General features: G+C 41.2%; 1 protein-coding gene across 2 annotated transcripts in view; it reads left to right on the top strand.

The window, feature by feature from the left end:
• TRIM23 (tripartite motif containing 23) overlaps positions 1-20,626 on the top strand; it is a 759,378-nt gene that overhangs the window by 23,665 nt on the left and 715,087 nt on the right. For both annotated transcript variants that reach the window (XM_044063360.1, XM_044063361.1), the window contains exon 2: positions 17,450-17,612. In XM_044063360.1, coding sequence (XP_043919295.1) covers positions 17,450-17,612 — 163 coding nt within the window. The remainder of the gene's footprint in view (positions 1-17,449; positions 17,613-20,626) is intronic.

The following is a 20,626-nucleotide window of genomic DNA, read 5'->3' on the forward strand; positions in this document are numbered from 1 at the left end:
TGGGAGCATCTTGGGGTACAGGATAAGGAAAAGACTAAAGCGATATGTATAAATTATACCCCACATTTACATTTCATTATGAGGTCGTCAAATGAAATTGGGATCTGGGTGGATAAGACTTTCGAGAAACCTGGGATAAACGGATCAAAGTACTATATTTCAAGTAAGTGATGCTGATCAATGAATCTAGATGGTAAAAGTATTTATTGTTCCACAAGTAATATATACAGCTCAAACACTGATTGCAGAACCAGAGCGAGAGATTTGGGATAGTTTGCTAAAGGCATTAATGAGTTATATTGGGCAAAAACTGGTCTTGCCAGTAGAAGAAGTAGGTTCAGTGATAGCAAATTTATATTACAGAGCAGCAAATCTGTGGCTGATCGGTCTGCAAAACTCCATTTGTGTTACTAAACGGAAAAGGCTGGATTAATGGGAGGGAACTAAACATGTGGGAGCTGGTGTAAGAAAGGACAGATAAATGACTTGAAGAGCTTCCAAATATACTGGAAGATATTTAAAGTGAAGGAATATAGGAAATGGAAACTTTGAAGTCTGGCCTGTTGGAAGGGTGCAACACAAGGGCAGGGCAAACAAAACAGTTGGGGAATGAAAGATTGGGGGAGGAAAAAAGAGAACTGTATTATTGGAAGCAACTCTGGGAGTGAGAAATGAGATTGGGATGGTACAAAAATATGCAAGATGTTTCATACAGAGAAGAGGGAAATATTTGAATATAGCAGTATGGGAACTCCTTGAATAGGTATTCAAAAGAAATATGTAAGTGGGTACCACGTCCAGAATTGATTGTGTATTGAAACGAGAACCTTTTTATTTGGTAAATAACATTGCTGGGGAGAGCATATAGCACTAATAGGGAATAGATGGGTCTACAGGTGGAGTTTGGGAGTTGGCAAGGTGAATTTGGAGAGAACCAGGGAGGCATGACAGGAAATTTGTGAAGCCCCTAGAATTGCTACTCAGTGTCACCAATTTAGAATTTTTATGTGGAAGTGTTTACATAAATATTTTTATACTACAGTGAGGTTATATAAAATGCACCAATGGAGGGACTTGGTAATTGTTGCAGATGTTCATAGATTAGTACTAAGCTAACTGCCCTTGCAAGCCATTTTAAGCCTAGCCAATTATCCCTTGTGAGACTCAAACCCTGCACATTGTGTTTGCAAGGCAAACACCTTGACCATTAGGCTACCCTCTCAACAGTAAACAAAACATCCAAGGGGGGGGGATAAGAGTTGCTTGTGAATCTTTTATCTCTTTTAAAGAGGAATTAAGTAAACTAATACAGAAAATAAGGGTACAAGAGAAGCCATTTAATTTGGATAGGAGGAAGGGAACTATGAGGGCATGTGTGAGCAATAATTACTCTTATTAAAAAGTCAAGAAGGTAATAACGAAAACCTAGAAGACGTATCTGCTACATTAGAACAGGTGTTGACTATATTGGAGGCAATGGAAAAAGGAGAACTAGCAGAAATTAACAGAAGGCTATGTACATTTTCTAAAAGAAAGTGGGAATATTATTATGTGTTGGATAAAGAAGATTGTTAGGGAAACCAAAAAGGAAAAGTGAGGTACTGGATAATAAGGAAATGTATGGAGAGAGGATTGCAAATCGTGGAGCAATGGGCAGTTTGAGAAAACGAGGAGATTGCAGGATAACCTTGGTCAGTAAATTGCATCATGTGACTTACAGTGCCAGAAGTTGCAAAATGTTCTAAGTCATGGGGGGGGGAGCAACAGTAATAACAGGCTTACTGTCAGGGGAAAGTGAAGTGCACCATGCATGAGGAGTTGTATAATTTTAAAGATTTCTAGAGTAAAGCAACCTCTATTTTTAAAACAAAACAAACAAAGCTCTTGTATAGCTTTACCATATATTACTTACCTGTACATATTAAATAATAGTAATAGTCCTAAATTCTTAATGCATTTTTTAAAGCATATGTAATGCTGATTTAACAGTGTACACTTTTGTTTTCCTTTAAAATACAGCCTTTAAAGAATGTTTTCCTGTGCAGTAAGAATGGCATCTCTGTGACCAGATGGAGGTTGAAATGCAGAAGAGCCCATTCTGGTTATTAACTTCCACTGTGGATGCTGTAGCACTATTTGCTATTTGAGGTAATCCCTCCCTCCAGAATCAAATGTCTGGTCTGCCATTCTTCTTGGAATAAAAACATTCTTTAGTCATTTACCTCTGATAGTGTTTTTTTTTTTAACAGGAAGCATCTTACGGGATAGTTTAATAATCCTACATTTATATACTTGAAAACAAACCATATTGACCTCATTTTAGTTGTAACATTATACATCACTTGTAATCTATCCAGTCATTGTCCGTCAGATATTACATACCTCATTCAAATCCTGCCTTCTTTTAAATCTTGTTCCTCCTGTGCATGTATTGCTCCCACAGTTCCAATTTTTTTCTATGTAATTTGCTCCTACCCTTTTTTAAAAATCCCAGTTCTAGTTGTTTTACCTCTTATACTATGTTCACTACTTCTAGTACAGTTGGTTTGGACTTAGATTTCCATTTTCTAGTAATTGCTTTTTTGGCAGCCACCATAATTAGACACGGCAAGGCCTTGCTGTGTCTAGGCAATTCTGACTCTGTATTATAGCTCAAAAAATTATCTCCATCACACAAATCCACCCACCCAGCATCTCTGGCAGTGCATCTTGCAGGGAATCCTTAAAGCCTGCCAACTCGCCACACTCCCAGAAAATATGTTCCCAAGTAGCTCTTTCTTCCCTGTCACACCTCCAACATTTGGAGTCTTTTTGGGTATAAAAATGTCTGTGGAAACATTTCCAAGCAAAAATCCTAAATCTTCCCCTTTTTTGCATATTTGGGAGACGCACATACATTCTCCCCATTGTTTGTTTCTTTGAATTATTTTTACAGTCTCTTCCTAATCCTTTCTAACCACCTCTGATTCTTTGTAGTTGTGTACATTTCATATGCTTTGGTAATTTATTCCTTTTTAATAGCAGCTTCTGTTCTAGAGTCTACTAAAAACTATACCAGCGCTGGTCCTTTGTTTAGGACCCCCCTATTTCTTTCTATTTGCCTATACTGTGGTATCAGTTCTTGATAGGGAAGGCAGTCTCTAACTTGCATTCCAAATTCTTGGTCTCTTCCCATTCTGTTCCCTTTCTAATTATTTACTTCCAAACCTTGGCTGCTTTGCCAGTTTTCTCCAATAAATTCCAGCCCCTAATTGCAGTCATCCCTATCAGCAGAATCTCTTTTCTCCATTCCAGTGTTGACTTGGGTCTTAGAATACTTTCTGCTACTTTTTAGATATAGTAATCTGTATGATTTATTGTTATTGTCTTTAAAGGCCTGCATCCAAAATCCCAGTCGCTCCCTGTTTCTTGATCTTTCCTCCCGTTCCAACGTAATCCCTTTCCACTTTTGAATTAATAGTTTTGTACAGGAGCCTTAACTGTTGTAGCTCTGAAACACCCCCTCAAATTGGGTAACCCCAATCCACCCTGTTCTACTGGAAGAGTCAGCTTATCTCGTTTGACTCTTGCTGTCTTCCCCTCCCAGATAAAGTCCTTCAGCTCTTTATTAAATGCTATCCACAACTTCTGCTCTGGTTGATATAAAAAAAAAAACATGCTTCATTTTATCATGTCCCCATAAATATAGATATTGCTGAACCAATTCATGTGTAGGTAAATAATTTACTGCTATTGCCTTTGTTTTGACTTCATTAATTTTGTATCTCAAAAAGATTTGAAACTGCCCCAAAATTTTCCACAACATTGTAATGTCTCTTTCTGGTTTTTGTCAGGTATAAAATAATATCTGCAAATACAGTCAGCTTTTCTTGACTGCTATACCAGTTATATCCTTGAATTTGAGTCCCTGTTCTTCTTTGCTAGTGGTTCTAAATATAATGCTCATACCATAGAGGAAAGCGGACACCCCTGCCTGGTTCTCTGCTCAGGCATAAATTATCAAAGAGGACCCCACTCGCTTTAATTTTTGCCTCCAATCCCTCATATAGCCTCCTAATCACCCTTATATTTTTTCAGGAAATGCAAATGCTTCCATTGCCCTGTTCATAAAGTCCCATCTTACTCTGTCAAATACTTTTCTCTGCATCAAGACCCACCAACAACATTGGTACCTTATATTCTTCCCTCTGGATAATCAGTGTTCAGTTAATGTTGTCAGATGTTTGCCTCCCCTCCACAAAAACACATTGATCTATATCTATCATTTTTGGCATTGTTTTTGTTATTTTTGTAGCCATTGTAGACATGAACACTTTATAGTCATGATTTATTATTGAAATGGGCATGTATGAAGCTTATTGAAATAGACCTGTATGAAGCTGGATCTGCACCCTTATTAGATATTACAACGAGCACCACTTTTCTTCCTCTTAAAATACTGTTAAACAAAACCTTCCAGATCTCTGTTTTTTCTCTCCTAGCTTCCAAACTTTCACAGGGAATACTATACTTTCTTGTGGACTTTCCTGTAGATTGGTTATACACCATGATTTTTATCTCTTCTCCTCCTATCTTGACCCTTAGAGGTAGATGAGGCTCTATTACCAACCATGGTATATTTAATTCATCCATGAACATTGCCATTTGTATCTTTTCTTGATTTCCATATTTCTCTGTTTCATACATACTTTCTTAGAATTTCTGAAAATATTTCTAATACCTCTACAGAATCTCGTTACCTTCCTTGTTATAGCCTCCTAAGCTTGGCGACAGCCCTGTCTACTTTCTGTTGCCTGAATCGTGCTAAAAGTTCTTGTGCTCTACTGTTATCACAAAAAAACAGTTGCAGTCTTTCTAAACTTGTGCAGATTATTGAGGTAATCTCATTTTCTGCTTAGCATTTTGCAGTTGATCCTCTTGTTGTTCTGTAATATTCTCCCTATTCTGCAATACTTTAACATTTGTCAATCCCTCTAAATAATTCTTGTTACTTCTTAACCAGTTTCCATTTTTATCTCCACCTTAATTTTATCCCACTCCCTAGCTATATTTTCAGAAGAAATTTCTGTCTTTGATAACCCCCAAATAATTTCACTACCCATTCCTTAAATTCCTCTCTCTTTAACACATGGATGGGAAAGCACCAGTGTCTTATTTTTATTTTATTACTGTGTGTTTTTATTTTAGTTATTGGTGTGTGATCTGATACAGTTCTTGGATGTGTATCAAAACTTACAATTGCATTTTACAGTAACATGCACATTTAAGTTCTGTCTAGCCTAGCCCAGTTTTTGTATCTTTTGGGAGTAATATGTAAAGTCACTCCAAACTCCTACTACTGAATTTGCATCTTCCATGCCAAATATTTTCATAAATTTCTACAAAATCTATCCTCCTTTGTTTTATTTTCCCTTTTGGGCATGCCAGACGCATTCACACTGCTGCAAATCAAATTGGTTGTGTATCATTTCTAAGCTGAAACTCCATTTCTTGTCTGTACACAGGAATCTGCAGTACTTAGAAAGATGGAAAACAAAAAAAGTCAACCTTTTGTTGACCACACATCTATAACTGCTGCTGCTGTTAAATTCCTTTTATGAGGGAACATTTTCCTTTAACAAAGACTTGTTTTATGTGTGTAGTTTACTTGAGTCCCTGCTTTGTTTATAGCCTACATGTGATTTAAAATGCAGACATGGTTAACTCATACAAATGAGTGGTGCCAAAGCCACAGATTAAAGCTAAATACAAACAAATGCATTATCATTCCCTTTGGGAAAGCAGATATCCCTGCTGATTTACATTATAGACAGCACCCTCCTAAGTGTAGAACCAGTGGTACATGATTTGGGTACTCTGTGTGATTTGGGTACTCTGGTTGATAGTAATCTGCACTTTGACAACCACGTGTCCACAACAGTGAGGAAATCTTTCTATGTGGCACATCTTATAAGTAAAGACATTGCATTTAGAGCTAATGATGTTATAATTTCATTATACTCTACTCTCATAAGACCAATAATTTTAGTGCAGTGCTGCCTTTTGCATGTACCTCACCAGACACCTGCAACAATTTGGAGAGACCACAGAGGTTTCTCGCCGGGTAATTAGAGTACACAAACCAGTTCTTGCATGTAAAGACTGTCGATGTATTCCATCTCCTACAGGTTGCTAAGGGGTGACTTATCCCTGGCTTACAAAGAAGTCTCTGTCCTGGCCCTGATGGAAATGCTACAGATTTGTAAATCAGATTGCAGGAGGGTCATTCGCTCCAGGCATCTTAAACTAGCTTCAGACTTTCACTTCTCTGGAACAAACTTACAGTTCACGTGAAACAGAGCCAGACCCTCTTCAGATGCAACCTAGATCAATGGATGGGTGACTGCAAGTTCACTTCTTGGGTGGTGCCAGTGTCCCTCCTGGACAGAGACCATTGATATTAACTACCATAGACCCTTACCTCTGCGAACTTCACTCACCTAACGACCGACAATTGAGGCAACTCTGGTAAATATGGCTCTGCTTGTAAGAGCTCTAGGGCTGTTAGCCTAGTAACCTATGAACCTATGTAATTCTAAGTTCACAGTGTAAGCCCATTTATTGTGGACCGTATGAGACCAAATGCAGTTAGGGCTGGAGTTCACATTTTGGAAGCCCCTCACAAGTTTCATTCCTAGGGTGCCATGTGACACTGCCAGCCTAGCTATGTGGAATTTTGTAAATAATTTCTATGCCATTTGTGAATATTGATATGATTTATACAGAACTGTATGTTATGTACTGAGCTTCAAGAATGTAACCACAGCATACCCTGTTAGAACATAGAAGATAAACTTACAAAACTTCAAGAAAATAAGTTGAAATTAAGTGCTTTACGATGTGCTATAAAAGTTAGTTTCGGTGCAGCAAGCAGACACAATGTCTAGATCTAGAAGTTTTTCTGTTTTTGAAAGAAAAATAATTACTAGGTTTAAAATATAAAGTGTTTTATTGTTTTATGACTTCCTAGCAGCTGCACATCTGAGAGAGATTTATTTCTAACACAGAGATGTTAGGTTTCTGTTTAGCCTGGGAACTGAAAGTCAAGTGACAAGAGTTATGTCATCCAAGCTAACCAAGCAGTAATATCTGATTATTAATTTAAGAACTCTCTCAGAGGAGCACTGGGCATTTTGTGTTTTGTCTTGGACCTAGCAAGAACATCCACTCATAATCACATCTGCCGTTGCTTGTAAGTCAGATTCGGGGCATAGTATCTCTTAGAGATAGGAATATAGACAGGAATATGGTAAAGGTTATTTGATACGTTTTCTGTACTTTGATACTGTTCTGCAATGTTATTTTAAAATATTTCTTGTGATTTTGAACTCTGAAGTAACTGTAATTGTTTTCTGAGTATTGTCTTCTTGTTTTATTATTTTATTAAATATATTTAAACCTACCTTTGTGTCTGATTTATTTATGAGACTTATTTAAGGTCTTAGAGTACTTGGATATGTATTTTTTGACACTTGTACAGGCCACTCCTAAATAGCCGTGCAAGTCTTGGTCAACACTATCATTTGGATTTTTAGAAACATTACACAGGATTGGACACCCTTTATAGTAGCTAAGTAGAGGTTGGTGGAAGTGATAACTACGTTGTAGTTTGGGAAGAAGGGAGCATATCTAGTAAACCTGTGTCAGCCTTCCTTCGGTGTGTGTGTGTGTCAGCTTCTTGTACAGGGATATGAAGCACTGGTTCGACAGAGAGGGTGCTGGAGGTCTTGTCTTGACCCCTCAGCTGAGATCTTATCCCTGTAGCTGTGCCAGTGGGGAGTCTTATTGGGGATCTGGAGAAAGAGGGAGAAACCAGCCCCAGACTGACTTTGATCTCTGTGCTTTTAAGGGAAATTGCACGTTGGGAGGATGACAAGTACACATAAGTAATGTGTACGCTCCTCACTGTTGCTAGTGGTGAGGATTGAGGGTCCTTTTATTACTGGGCCAGTGCAGGGGGCGTCGCGCATTAATTGGTTGGCAGTGGTGGGATATCCACATCGCATATTTGGCTTGTAGTGGTATGGATATTGAATTCCTATAGCCTATGTACAGTGGTCACTGAAGGTGTTTGAGAGTCAGTCACGCAGTGAACATTCAGAGTTCATATCAAAATTTTTATTTTATTGTTAGGTTAGTTAGTCAGGGAGAGCAGGCAAGCATGCCATCAGAGGAGTATGGCAAGGTGACAAGGAGCCAGTGGGCTGAGATGTGCCAGGCTAGAGAACTGATGCGTGCCAATCTGACTAAGGCAGAAATGACTGCAGCTTTAGTCACAGCTGTGTCGCAGCATAGCAACCAGGAGGACAATCAAAATGGTCTTGGAGATTTACAACTCTCTGAAAATGGACAGTTCACCCTTTCCATAGAGGACTTAAAAATCCATCTGGAGTTAGAGACTTGACCTGGAGGCCAAGCGTTTGTAAATCGAAGCAGCAGAGAGACTGAGATGTCTAAGGCTGCAGAGAAGGAGAGGCAGAGGCAACATGTAAAGGAGATGCTGACTGTTTGCCATAGTCATGGAGATGATGGGTAAGGGAGTAACCAAACCCCAGAAGCAACAAAGGTAAGTAAATTTCTTTATAATTTTGATAATTCTTTTCCTATGTTTGAAAAGGTTAAACAGTATAATGTTGACCAAGGGCTCTGGGTACTGTTCCTGACCCCCTTACTCCATGGTAAAGCTGTAACTGTCATTTCTAAACTGTCTGATACTGATTATAATGTTGTAACAAACTGTCTTTTAGAAAGTTTTAACATCTGAAGCTTATAGAAAAAAGGTTTTGTAAGCATAGACATAAGACAGATGAGTGTGTGTAAATATATTGCTGAACTAGGCACTTATTTTCATAGGTGGGTGAGTGGATGACCGGTCACCACTTTTGAAGGGATGGCAGACATTTTGGTGAGGGAACAAGTCCTTAGCACTTTGCCTGAGAACATGAGAATCTGATTAGCTGATAGACAATGCACTACCGCAGATGAGTTTGGGGAAGAAGGGAGACTATACCTAGCAAGCAGGGCATCGCTGGACAGTAAAAGGGGCACTCAGTGCTGATCATGGGTATAAGGGAACCCATGGTGGGCAGCCCAGTCTGCCCCAACGGAGTCTGCCAGTAGCAGGGGAAGCCACTAGTCCAGGACCAAAGGTTAAATGTTTTAAATGCAACCAGTGGTGCCATGTAGCATATAGATGTCCATGGAGGCAAGGTGGGAGAGCCAGTAAGTGGGAATGACAAAATGCCAACATTGTCTGGAGACAACAAGGGTACCCAACTGCCACAATAGGTTGTATCCTATCTTAGTGAATCAGAAAGAGGCCATTGCTAAGAGAGAGCCTCTGACCTAACCATTGTGAAGCCTGCAATGGTTAGAGGAACTACTTGCCTAGGCAGTCTACTGCAGTCGCAGCTTTAGGGGGGGCCCCATTCCAAATGCCTTTTGGTTAGGGTTCACCTTGATGGTGGAAAAGGAAGCCAGCAGGTAGGTGTGTTTGAGGATATCCCTTCAGATGTCCTGATAGGGAATGATTTTGATAATGCAGTACCGTGTGTGCATGCAGTTACATGCAGTCAGGCTTGGAGACGAGCATGTGGGTGTGGTAGCCTGGGAGAGACCCAGACAGACTGCACACTTGCCAGGACTGGTGAGGTGGTTACTTCAGGGAGGGAGCTATCCTGTAGCAGTGAGACTGAAGGTGAGCCACAGCTGCTTGTGTGTACTGATGATCCATTGGAGAGTGACAGACTGCAAGGGCAGAGGTGAGTAGTAGTATCCATGCTGACAGGCACTGCTGTCGGAGAATACCAGACTTCCTGTGGAAGGGTAGCTGGGAAGGGTTACAAAGAGAGTTGAGACAGGCTCTGATATCAGACCCTACATTACAAGGCCTGAGGGTGGTAGCTAGTGAGGCACCTGATTCTTGAGGAAAGGGGGGGATCTGTATATTTGGACAAAGGGTTACTATATAGTGAGTTGATCCCTGAGGGAGGGCTAAACGGTGAGAGAATATAGGAGTCGGTAGTGCCCAGAGCCTACAATCTGGCACTTCTAGCCATAGCCCATGATATTCCCTTTGCAGGACATATGGGCATAAAACGTACAGAGAGACTTGTTCAGAACTTTTTTTTTTTTATTGGCCTGGGATTTCCAGAGATGTAATGGGGTATTGCAGGACCTATGAGCAGTGTCAAAAGGTGGGCAAGGCAGGAGACAAGGTGAAAGCTCCTTTGATGCCTTTGCCTGTGATTGAGGCGCCATTTCAGAGGGTAGCTGTGGATATTGTGGGGCATCAGAGTACTGCAAGTTGCACAGGAGAAAAGTATATCCTAGTGGTGGTAGATTATGCTACTAGATACCTTGAGGCAGTGGCTCTTGTCGTCCATTGAGGCAGAAAAGGTGGCGAATGCTTAGAGATTTTCAGCAGGGTTGGTTTCCCAAAAGAAATACTGACTGACAGAGGTGCTAATTTCATGTCAGACCTGCTGGCATGTCTGGGGAAGCACTGTGGGGTGAAGCACCTAAAGGCTACCACCTACCATCCCCAGACAAATGGTCCTGGTGAGAGGTTAAACTCTACACTCCCAAGCCCATGCTACAGGCATTTGCAGACCAGTTCAAGAGGGACTGGGACAAATATTTGCCCCATCTGTTTGCTTATAGAAAAGGTCCCCTGGAATACACAGGTTTTTCACCCATTGAGTTGCTGTATGAGTATCGGGTGAGGGGACCTCAAGATTTGATTCGAGATGAGTGGGAGAGAGAGTGTAAATCCCACAAGGAGTCTGTTGTGGCATATGTCCTAAACCTCAGGACAAGGCTCAAGGAACTCTTGGACTTGGCCCAAGAGAACCTGGCAGAAGCCAAACAGCAGAAAAAGGTCTGGTGTGATAGGAATGCTCGAGCTAGAGAGTATGCTGTAGGCAGCAGGTAATGGTTCTCATTCTTGTCAGACACAGCAAGCTGCAGGCATCTTGGAAGGAACCCTACAAAGTGGTAAGGAAGCTCAGTGATGTTAACTACATGGTAGAACTGCTAGGCAGGAGGCAGGGGAACAAATTGTTACCATGTTAACATGATGAAATCTTACCATGATAGGAGTCCCTTGTGCTGAGCATTTGTAGTAGATGGCAGAAGGAATCTGAGGGGGATCTGGTGACTGATCTCAGTGAGGCTCGGACTGACACCTCAGTGGGAGGGGTAGCAATGTCCCAGCAGTTATCCCCTGCCCAGGATTTGAGAAATCTGAGCAGTGCCAACAGGAGTTTGGGGGCATTTTCACTGGGAAACCAGGGGGCACCCACCTGGTGCAGTACCATGTGGCTATAGGACCCCAAAGGCCTGTTAAGCAGGCACCTTATAGAGTGCCTGAGAGAGTCAAACAGACTCTGAGGGAGGAAATGTGGGAAATATTGTAACTGGGGTAATTCAGGAATCCAGCAGTCTCTGGGCCTCCCCAGTGGTGCTAGTACCAAAGGAGGATGGCAGCACAAAGTTCTGTGCCGACTACAAAAAACTAAATGGTCACACAGAGTTGGATGCTTAGCCCCACCCAGCTGCTCTTAGGGCTTTCTGTCCTAAGCATGGGGTAAGTATCTTACCACTATTGATCTAAATGATTATATGGTAATTTTATGGTCCCGTTGGTAATATGTAGGGGCTTATTCGCATGAGGACTTATTTCAAAATAGTTGATGTTGTAGGTATACAAATGTGTTCTAATTACCCAATGGACAACATTTTTTGGAATTAGTGCTCATCAGACCATCTAAGAGGGGTGTGATCAAATTCATTCCTTTATATAGTCCTCTATGTAGTTGAGACTATTTGTGAATTTTCAGGCCTGCTGGTTCATGATATTCAAACTGATATAAGTGACATGAGATATTATGTATATTTGACTAATTTATGGTCATTAATGTATTGTTGAACTTCGTGCACACTGAAGATGTTGTACCTTCTTTTTCTCTCTCCTCTGCTATTTACACTGACATACCTCACATCTTATCACACTCCCCTGCATTCCTCCCATTACCCTCCACTAGGAACCTACGTCCCTCCCAAGTTCTGTCCAACTCCTACCTTACTCTTCTATGCCCACACTCGATGCACTCTACAACAGTACTTTATTTTTCAAAACAAAATTACTCCCCTCACCAAAACAAATCGTCAAGTTAAAATCCAAATTTCTGTATCCTCTCCCCCAACCTAACTTTTTTTTTCTCTCTCTATCCTGACATCACTACTCCTTTTCAGGTGATGTACACCTCAACCCTTGTCCTAATAACCAACTCTCATCTTCCAACTCCTCCACTCCGTTTACTATCACTACTACTTCCTCCCTTTTCTCTATCACTCCCTCTCTTACTACTACCTCCCCATCTGTTTTCACTTCCCCACACAGAACCAGAAGACTAAATTTCCTCTCCCTTAACATTCAGAGCATCTCCAACAAAGTGTCTGAACTCCATGTACTCATACAACACTATAACCCCCACATCTTAACTCTGTCTGAAACTTGGCTAAAACCCTACATCCACAACTCCGAGATCTGACCCCCTGGTTTCAACATCTACAAACTAGATAGATCTACCAAAAGGGGAGGTGGTGTCGCTATTCTCTATTCTGACTCTCTCAATATCCTGCCACTCACCATTGCCCCTCCCTCCTTCCACCTTGCAGAGCTACTCCTAGTAACCTGCCATCTCACATCTACCAAAAACTTGCCTTAGCCTCAATGTGTAGCCTACCAGGGAATAAGATTGCCATCCTCGAAGACATCTTATCTTGGTGTTTTCATCACATCCCTTTTGAAACCATCATTCTTGGGGATGTAAATATAGACTGGAACTCAGTTAATTCTACTACACCGTCTCATAGTCTCAATCTACATGGTTTACTCAACTTGTCTCCTCTCCCACCCACCTTGGCAAAAAACACTCCAATTCTGTCCTTGACTGTTTTCTCATAAATTCTCCAAATTAGTGCCACCAGCTAGGTACACTACCTGACTTCATCAGTGACCACTTGCCTATCCACATTACTAGATACTTGCCCAACCTCACTAATACCTCATAAAATACATCCGTAACCCAAGAAAATTCAATACCACCTCCTTTTGACAGAATCCGCTCCAAAATTAACTGGTCCTGCCTATACTCTCTTCCTTTAAATGATGCAGTCAGCTACTTCAACCAGACATTCCTAAACATACTCAACTCTCTTGCCCCAATCGGGAAAATTAAAAGTCAAAGCTAAACATGCCCCCTGGTTATCCAAAGAAACCTTCTATCTTATGCATAAAAGAGATCCACTTGGAAACAATATCAGAAAGGCAAATCTCCTGCCCTCCTACAGTAGTACAGGGAACTTGGAAACCTTACAAAAAAAAGTGTCAACAAGGACAAAAACTTTCCCATCTCTGACCAATCTCTGCACACTTCTAATCCCCAGAGGTTCTGGACAACCATAAAAACCCTTCCAAACCTGGCTCGCCCACAACTCCCAACCCTTTTCCCAATCAGTCACCCTTGGATACAGCCATCCATTTTAAATCACAACTTGATTGATACCATTTATAAACTAGTACCTAACACCACCAACAACCCCAACCCTACCTCTAATTCCACTTCCAGTTCTACTACTTCCACTACCAAGCCCAACACCTTTTTCATATCCCCTCTCACTGTCTCTCAGACCCCTTCATGCTCAAACCTGTCTCTGTTGGTTTATATTAAAACTCTCCTCAGTGAATGCATACCTTATTCTCCCGCCCCTGATAACCTACCTCCTCAATTCCTTAAACTTGCTGCTAACTCTATTGCCCTTCCTATCTCCAGTCTAATCAACCACTCTATCCAAGAATCCACTGTCCCCTCTATTTGGAAGCAATACTACACTTTCCCACTACATAAAGGAGGTAACTCCACAGAACCATCTAACTTCTGTCACATTCCTATTCTTTCTCCCCTCTCCAAAATTCTCTGTGTATCTATTCTCAACTACTTTTTCACCTTACTCAAAACAATCTTTTTAACCACCACCCAGCATGGGTTCAGACCCAAACACAGTACTAACACTGCACTCTTATACTTCTCACATACAGTAGCTGTATGCCAGGGACAATTAACAAACTTGTGTCCTGCCTTTTCTTAGATCTTTCAAAGGCTTTTGATACAGTCTCTCACAACCTTTTACTTCATAAACTTTCTCAGCTGAACATTTCCATCCCCACTTTAAGTTGGTTCTCAAGTTACCTGCCCAATTGCTTACAAACAGTTAAATGGCTAAATTCCTTTTCTCCCTTTCTGGCAGTTCAGACCGGTGTTCTTCAAGGCGCAATTCTCAGTCCCCACCTTTTCAATCTCTTCACCAATGATCTACACACTGCCAGTAACCTCTCCTTTATCATTCAGTATGCAGATGATTCAACTCTGATCTCCATTTCTGACTCTATCAACAACCTCCCCATTCCACCCAAACTTCATTTCATTTTGTTGAGAAGTGGCTCACCAACAATCAACTCATCCTGAACCCCTCTAAAACTGAGCTCTTATTATTCCTGCCTAAAACTCTAGCCCAGCACAAATCCAGCTTTCTCTTATCCTCTCTAAATGCCACCGTCATAAGATCAGGCTCTCACACTAAACTCCTGGGTGTCGTCATAGATGACCAGCTCAAACTAGACCTCCACATACTTCATTCCATAAAGAAAACACACCAAAAACCGGGCCTGCTTTACAGAAATAGCAAATTCCTGACCCCCAACTCAAAACCTTTGCTAGCCCAATCCTATCTCCTCCCTGCCCTCCTCTATGGCTCCCCTCTATTTTCTAATCTATAAAATAACCAGCTGGCAAAGCTTGACCAAACATACAACAAAACAGCTAGATTTGTCACCAGCAGCTCCTATAAATCCCATGAATGCACAGCACTCAAAACTACATTGAACTCACACACCTTCTGGCCAAAAGTCAGCTAATCCAAGCTTTTATAATTTGTAATTCTAACTGTCCATCTCTGTCCAACATGATCTCCTAGTACACCCCTCCCCGTTCCCTGCACATCTCCGATAAACACTTACTACAAGTCTATAGACCCAATAAGAACATAGGTAAAATACTCTGTTCCAGATAAGGGAAATGGAGTGTTTATAATCTTCCACTCCAACTTGGAAGCCATACCTCCCTTTCTTACTTCAAACATGACCTGATATTGTATCTCCATAACAACCCTATATGTACCTGCAGCCACCCTACTTAACCCCTCCCTCTCCCTATACCCAGTTTACCACTAAGTCTGATCTATAAGACCTTTCCTTTTTCTATAGCTTACTATATCTATATGCTCTCCCTTTTACACCCTCCCTCTAGATCACTACATCCCTCCTCTACTACTTTCTTCTTCTGTACCATCTCTTCCTCTGATCTGAGGCCCCTTGTACATACATTTTTTTTTTTTTTTTTTTTTTTTTTTTACTCCTGCACTACTTTCTTTCTCAGATCTGAGGCCCCTTGCACTTGCACAATTTCTCCTTATAGCCTCTAATCTAATAATGCCATATTATTTTTCAAATGATTACCTATAACCTTAATTCCCGTACTGCATTCCTCTTGATTTATTATCATTGTTTTTCCTTTTACACCCTTATTATTATTTTTGTATATAGCTATGTTTAATTCCATTGAGTATGTTATTTTTTTCTTATCCATTGTATTCATGACATTGTTTTGCTCTGTATTATTGTAAACTTGTCTCTACTTGCATGTCTGTTTTGGGACTTTTCCCCACAGGTCTCCACTGAAAAAGGGTAAATTCTTAACCAGCTGGACCAACCCAGTTAACAAATGCAAAATAAATAAATTGGTTCCCAGTGCCTCTGTCGAGTAGAGTCACTGGAGTTATCTCCGGGGGTGAATGTTCCATTTCCAATCCACTCCTCAAGATTTCTCATGAAGAGGGTCAGTGAGGTGCTCTGTTTGACATGAATGGGAAATCTATTCCATAGCATGGGCAGTCTCTGGGTTATGAACCTGTCCCTCCAGCATGTTCTGTTAATTGTGGTAATGAGGTTGTGGTCTCTGGAGCATGCGGTGCGGAGGGATTGGGATTTCTTTTAGATGCACCATTTCAACAGAGCTGGGTCAGACATTGCTTTGTAAGTCAAGCCGAGATCGCCAGTAAGTAGGTGATGTGAGACCGAGAATAGTTGCAGAGTTTTGAGTCTGTCCAAATAGGGCAAGTGTTTAAGGCCTAGGATTCCCTTTGTGAGGTACTTTGCTGGCCTCTCCAGTTGTTGCAGGTGTCTAGTGAGGTACATGCCAAATGGGGCATTGTACTTGATGATTGGCCTAATGAGGGAAGAGTAGAGGGAGACAATGACCTCTCTCTTCCTGGATGCAAAACCCTTAGTGATGAGATGTGCCACATAGAAAGACTTTCTGACCACAGTGGCAATGTGGTGATCAAAAGAGAGGTTGCTGTCGACCTGTGTTACCAGATCTCTTAGAACGCCTTCTGTGTTCAGTGGACTACCATCAATGTAGTAATTCATGGGAACCGTGTTTTTCCCAAAGGGGATGACGACACCTTTTTTGGCATTGAGCTTAAAGCCATGGTTCTGACACCAGTTGGTCTCAATGAGGCTATTCTGCATGATATCAGCATCACTTGAAGTTGATAATGGCTCCCAACTTGCAGTCGTCTGCGAACTTTGTCAGCCGGAGTCCCTTTGTGTTGACCTGGACTTCAGGGAAGTAGATACCAAACAGCAGAGGACCCAGGAGTGAACCCTGTGGGACTCTACTTGTGACTCACACTGTGGGTTCTGTCTGTGAGCCAGTTTGCAACCCAGCTAGTGATATAGGGATTGATGCCAAGCTTAGTGAGTTTTTCTATGATTGAGTGGGGAATGGTATCAAAGCCTTGGCCAGATCAAGCTAGGCTGTTTGAACCACCTTGCCTTCATTCACAGCTCTGGTGACTGACTCAAAAGTCGACCAAGTTGAGCAGGCATGATCTACCCTTCACAAAACCAAACTGTGTGGGATCCAGAGTTGGGAGATTCCCTTTATCCTTGTTTATTAGGTCCATGATGATGTGTTTTATAGTTTTGCATACAAGGCTCATCATTATAATGGTTTTAATAACTTATGACATTACTGTGAGCTCCCCGAATTGCAGTGCTTTAATTGTAAAGTTTATCTTTTTACTGCTATTTTGTTCAGAGCAGTCAAATATATATTTTTTTTTTTTTCTTTTCTTTTCTGTATGATGTACACATTATGTAGAGTTGTTAGGCTGCAGTTCTGAGGATGCTTTTGCTGTAGTGATTTTTTTTTTTTTTTGGTGTGTGTGTTGTGGACATGTCAAAATATAATGTGATCTCACTGTCTTGTGCTTTTTATTACAGGTCCTTGAATGTGGAGTTTGTGAAGATGTTTTCTCTTTACAAGGTGATAAAGTTCCCCGTTTGCTTTTGTGTGGTCACACTGTTTGCCATGATTGTCTCACCCGTTTACCCCTCCATGGCAGAGCCATTCGCTGTCCTTTTGATCGACAGGCCACTGAACTAGGTGAGGATACAAGTGATCTTTTGTTTTTCTTCTGTACTTTTGCTTTCATAATCTCCTCCACCCTAGACAGTAAAATAATGATAGCAAGCTTGCAGTGTTGTTTTAGAGGCATACTTTGGAAAACAAAAAATGGGTGATTCCCAACCTTCTGTCTTGATCACATTTTGGCTTTGCACTTCATATACAGACTAGGGTAGTTCTGTAGGCTTTGTTTTAAACATTTGGAGAAATCTCCACTAACGCTGCTTGTTTTGCTCTTGCCTGTGAATAAACAAGTAATAAGAATTATTAACATACTGCAGAGTAAAATAAAGCAGTATGTGAACTGCAATTTAGTTTACCAGTTTTAACAAAGTTCTTCTATTGACCAGTTTTTAGATTGGGTATAAACAAAATGTAAAGTGCTAGCTGTAATCTTTGTTTTCCTTTTACCAAATATTTTTTTGGAGCTCTTCTTCCTGGGGAACCATTAGAAAAGGAGTCTTTCATGGCCCAATCAGACCTCCTTGCTAACCTCAAGCAAGTCTGTGCGTGTGTAATTTTTTTCATGGTAGACATTTGGCATTAACCTTTGAAAGCTTGCATTTGGGCATATTTTTGATATCTGTATATATGTATAAATGATCCAGGTGACTCAAAGGAAATAGAATTATAAGTCATGCAGTAGTTTACAGAATCTAGACATAACCCCCACTATTATATGTGGAAATGTCTTCAACATGGCAAGATACTGTACTGTAAAGTTTAAGCAAAACATCGTAACAGTACTTTCTGTATGAAATCACTATCCTTCAACCTCTCTTTATGAAACCACAATCCTTTAACCCCTTCACTATTTCTACCAAAATAAACACTGTCAATTTATATCCGCAGTGGTGGTGCTGCGGTAGCATTGTTGCCTCAGCAAGACGTTGTTCCGTTTGATTCTCAGCTAGAGCGTCTTCTGTGAAGACATGCGTGAATGGGCATACCTTCGTTGAAGGTTGTGCGTTAGGGCCGGCAACTCTACACGTAAAAATCAACTGCCAATCATTAGCGGACCGGAGTTCTGCTGTGGCGACCCCTAACCTGGAAAAGCCGAAAGACGCAACAACAACAACAACAACTCTGGAACATTTTTCATCCAGTCTCAGCCTTGACAATTGCAAAATGTCTGCATAAACTAAAACCTGCTAGCTTAGCTGTTGATAATATTGCAGCAGAATTATCTAAATATTGCAACTGATGATATAGTCTATCTGGATAAACAAATCCATCAAGGAAACATGCATACAAACTGTCTGGAAAAAAAAAATCATTTGTCAAACTCAAACACAAAGGTGGAAGTTTTACAGACTTCTCCAGCTACAGACGTATAGCTATTTTATCACCCGTTATCTAAGGTGATAGAAAAATGCATCCATGCACAGCTTCTCAAACATTTCATTAATAACGGTCTCTTTTCCAAAACCCAGCACTGTCTGGCCACACCACAGTAAAACTATTGCCCTTCCTAGATGTTCTTCGTGTTTCACTGTTGCAGTCATTACATTTGGGTTATCTGCTTGCAGGTAGCCCGCAGTCTGCCTGATTAACAAAGTCTTGGGTCCTGCGTTGGTTGCTGTCTCTTCTTCCATGACGTCAGGTCGTCAGGGGTATAAAACACGCAGCCGATGTCATTACATCAGTCTTTCTTGCCGTGCGGTGCCAGAAGCAGTTCACAAGTGCCAGTCGGCCGATTCCTGACATTTTCGTTTTTGAGTTTCAGAACCGAAGTCTTCAACTAAAGGTTAAGTACCCCGTTGGGGAAAATTTTTTTTTTTTTCTTGCTCTAAATCGACATCAGTAAAAGTAAATAATTGCATTTCTTGTGGAAAGCAAATACCTCATAAAGATTTTCATTCGTACTGTATTCGTGACCACGACGTACCTCACTGTCGATTTTTTTGCCTTATTTAAACCACAAACTATCAGTCGTCTGTAATATTTGCGCTTCTAATTTTTTTGGTGCTCGGTTCAATTATCCTGATATGTCTTCAGTAAGCCATCCAACTATCGACATTTTGACAGGCCGCCCAGTTTGCCGGTACTCAGTGAGGCGCTTTTGCAGCCCCTGATACCTGCTACTTCAGATTCGCAGGCCTCTACTGAGACCTATTCGGAGTCCGGTATGCCGTGAGATGCTTCAACTGTGGAACCTGTGGATGTCTCTACCTTGGATGGGTCCAGAACTGCTGTGCAGGCACCGGCTACTGAAGGTGTAGTCAGGCCTACTGACTTGCATATTAAACCGGCGCTATCTTCTTCTTCAAGGCCTAAAACTCGAACCATGCCTAGAAAACTTGACGCCCAGACTGCATGGTCAGGCCTCTATGCCTAAAGAATAAAGAATGACTGAAGACCTTATTACTTTAATCAGGGGAAGCCAACCTTCCCCCTCTGAGACCTAGGACTGAGTTTGGTTATGATACTTCTGACCAGGATTCTGAAATTTCTGGTTCCTCTGACCAGGATTTATCCTTATCTACCTATGAGGATTCTGATGCTGAGGACTCTATTCCCTCTGCTTCCCCCCCCAGAGGATTTCTCTTTTGGTGATACCTTGCATACTCTCGGAGCTTTTTCATTGGGGAAAGTCAGGATTTCTGATTCTATAGAGAGGCTTGGGGGATTTCTTACACCTGCCCCAGCACAGACCTTTAGCTATACCTCCTGTACTGGACATTGTTGATGCCTTTTTGGAATCTAGCATGGCCCCTGACTCTTTACCTCCTGCTTCCACAAAACCTGATAGATATTACAGGGTTCCTGACTCTCAAGTTCCTTTTCAAAAATCCTACTGCGGATCCTGAAACCATTTCAAAGGGACACAAGGGCATTAAAGCTGCTACTGCAAAAAATCCTACCCCCTCTGATGGAGACGCCAGGGTGCTGGATAGATGGGGTAAGAAAGTATACACTTCTGTAACTTTGTCCATTAGGGCCTTGAATTGCCAGTTTCATATGGTAAAGTATCAGCTGCATATTATTGGATT

Source organism: Protopterus annectens, chromosome 2.part1 (genome assembly GCF_019279795.1).
Source record: "Protopterus annectens isolate FY-2018-M chromosome 2.part1, PAN1.0, whole genome shotgun sequence".
NCBI lineage: Eukaryota > Metazoa > Chordata > Ceratodontiformes > Protopteridae > Protopterus > Protopterus annectens.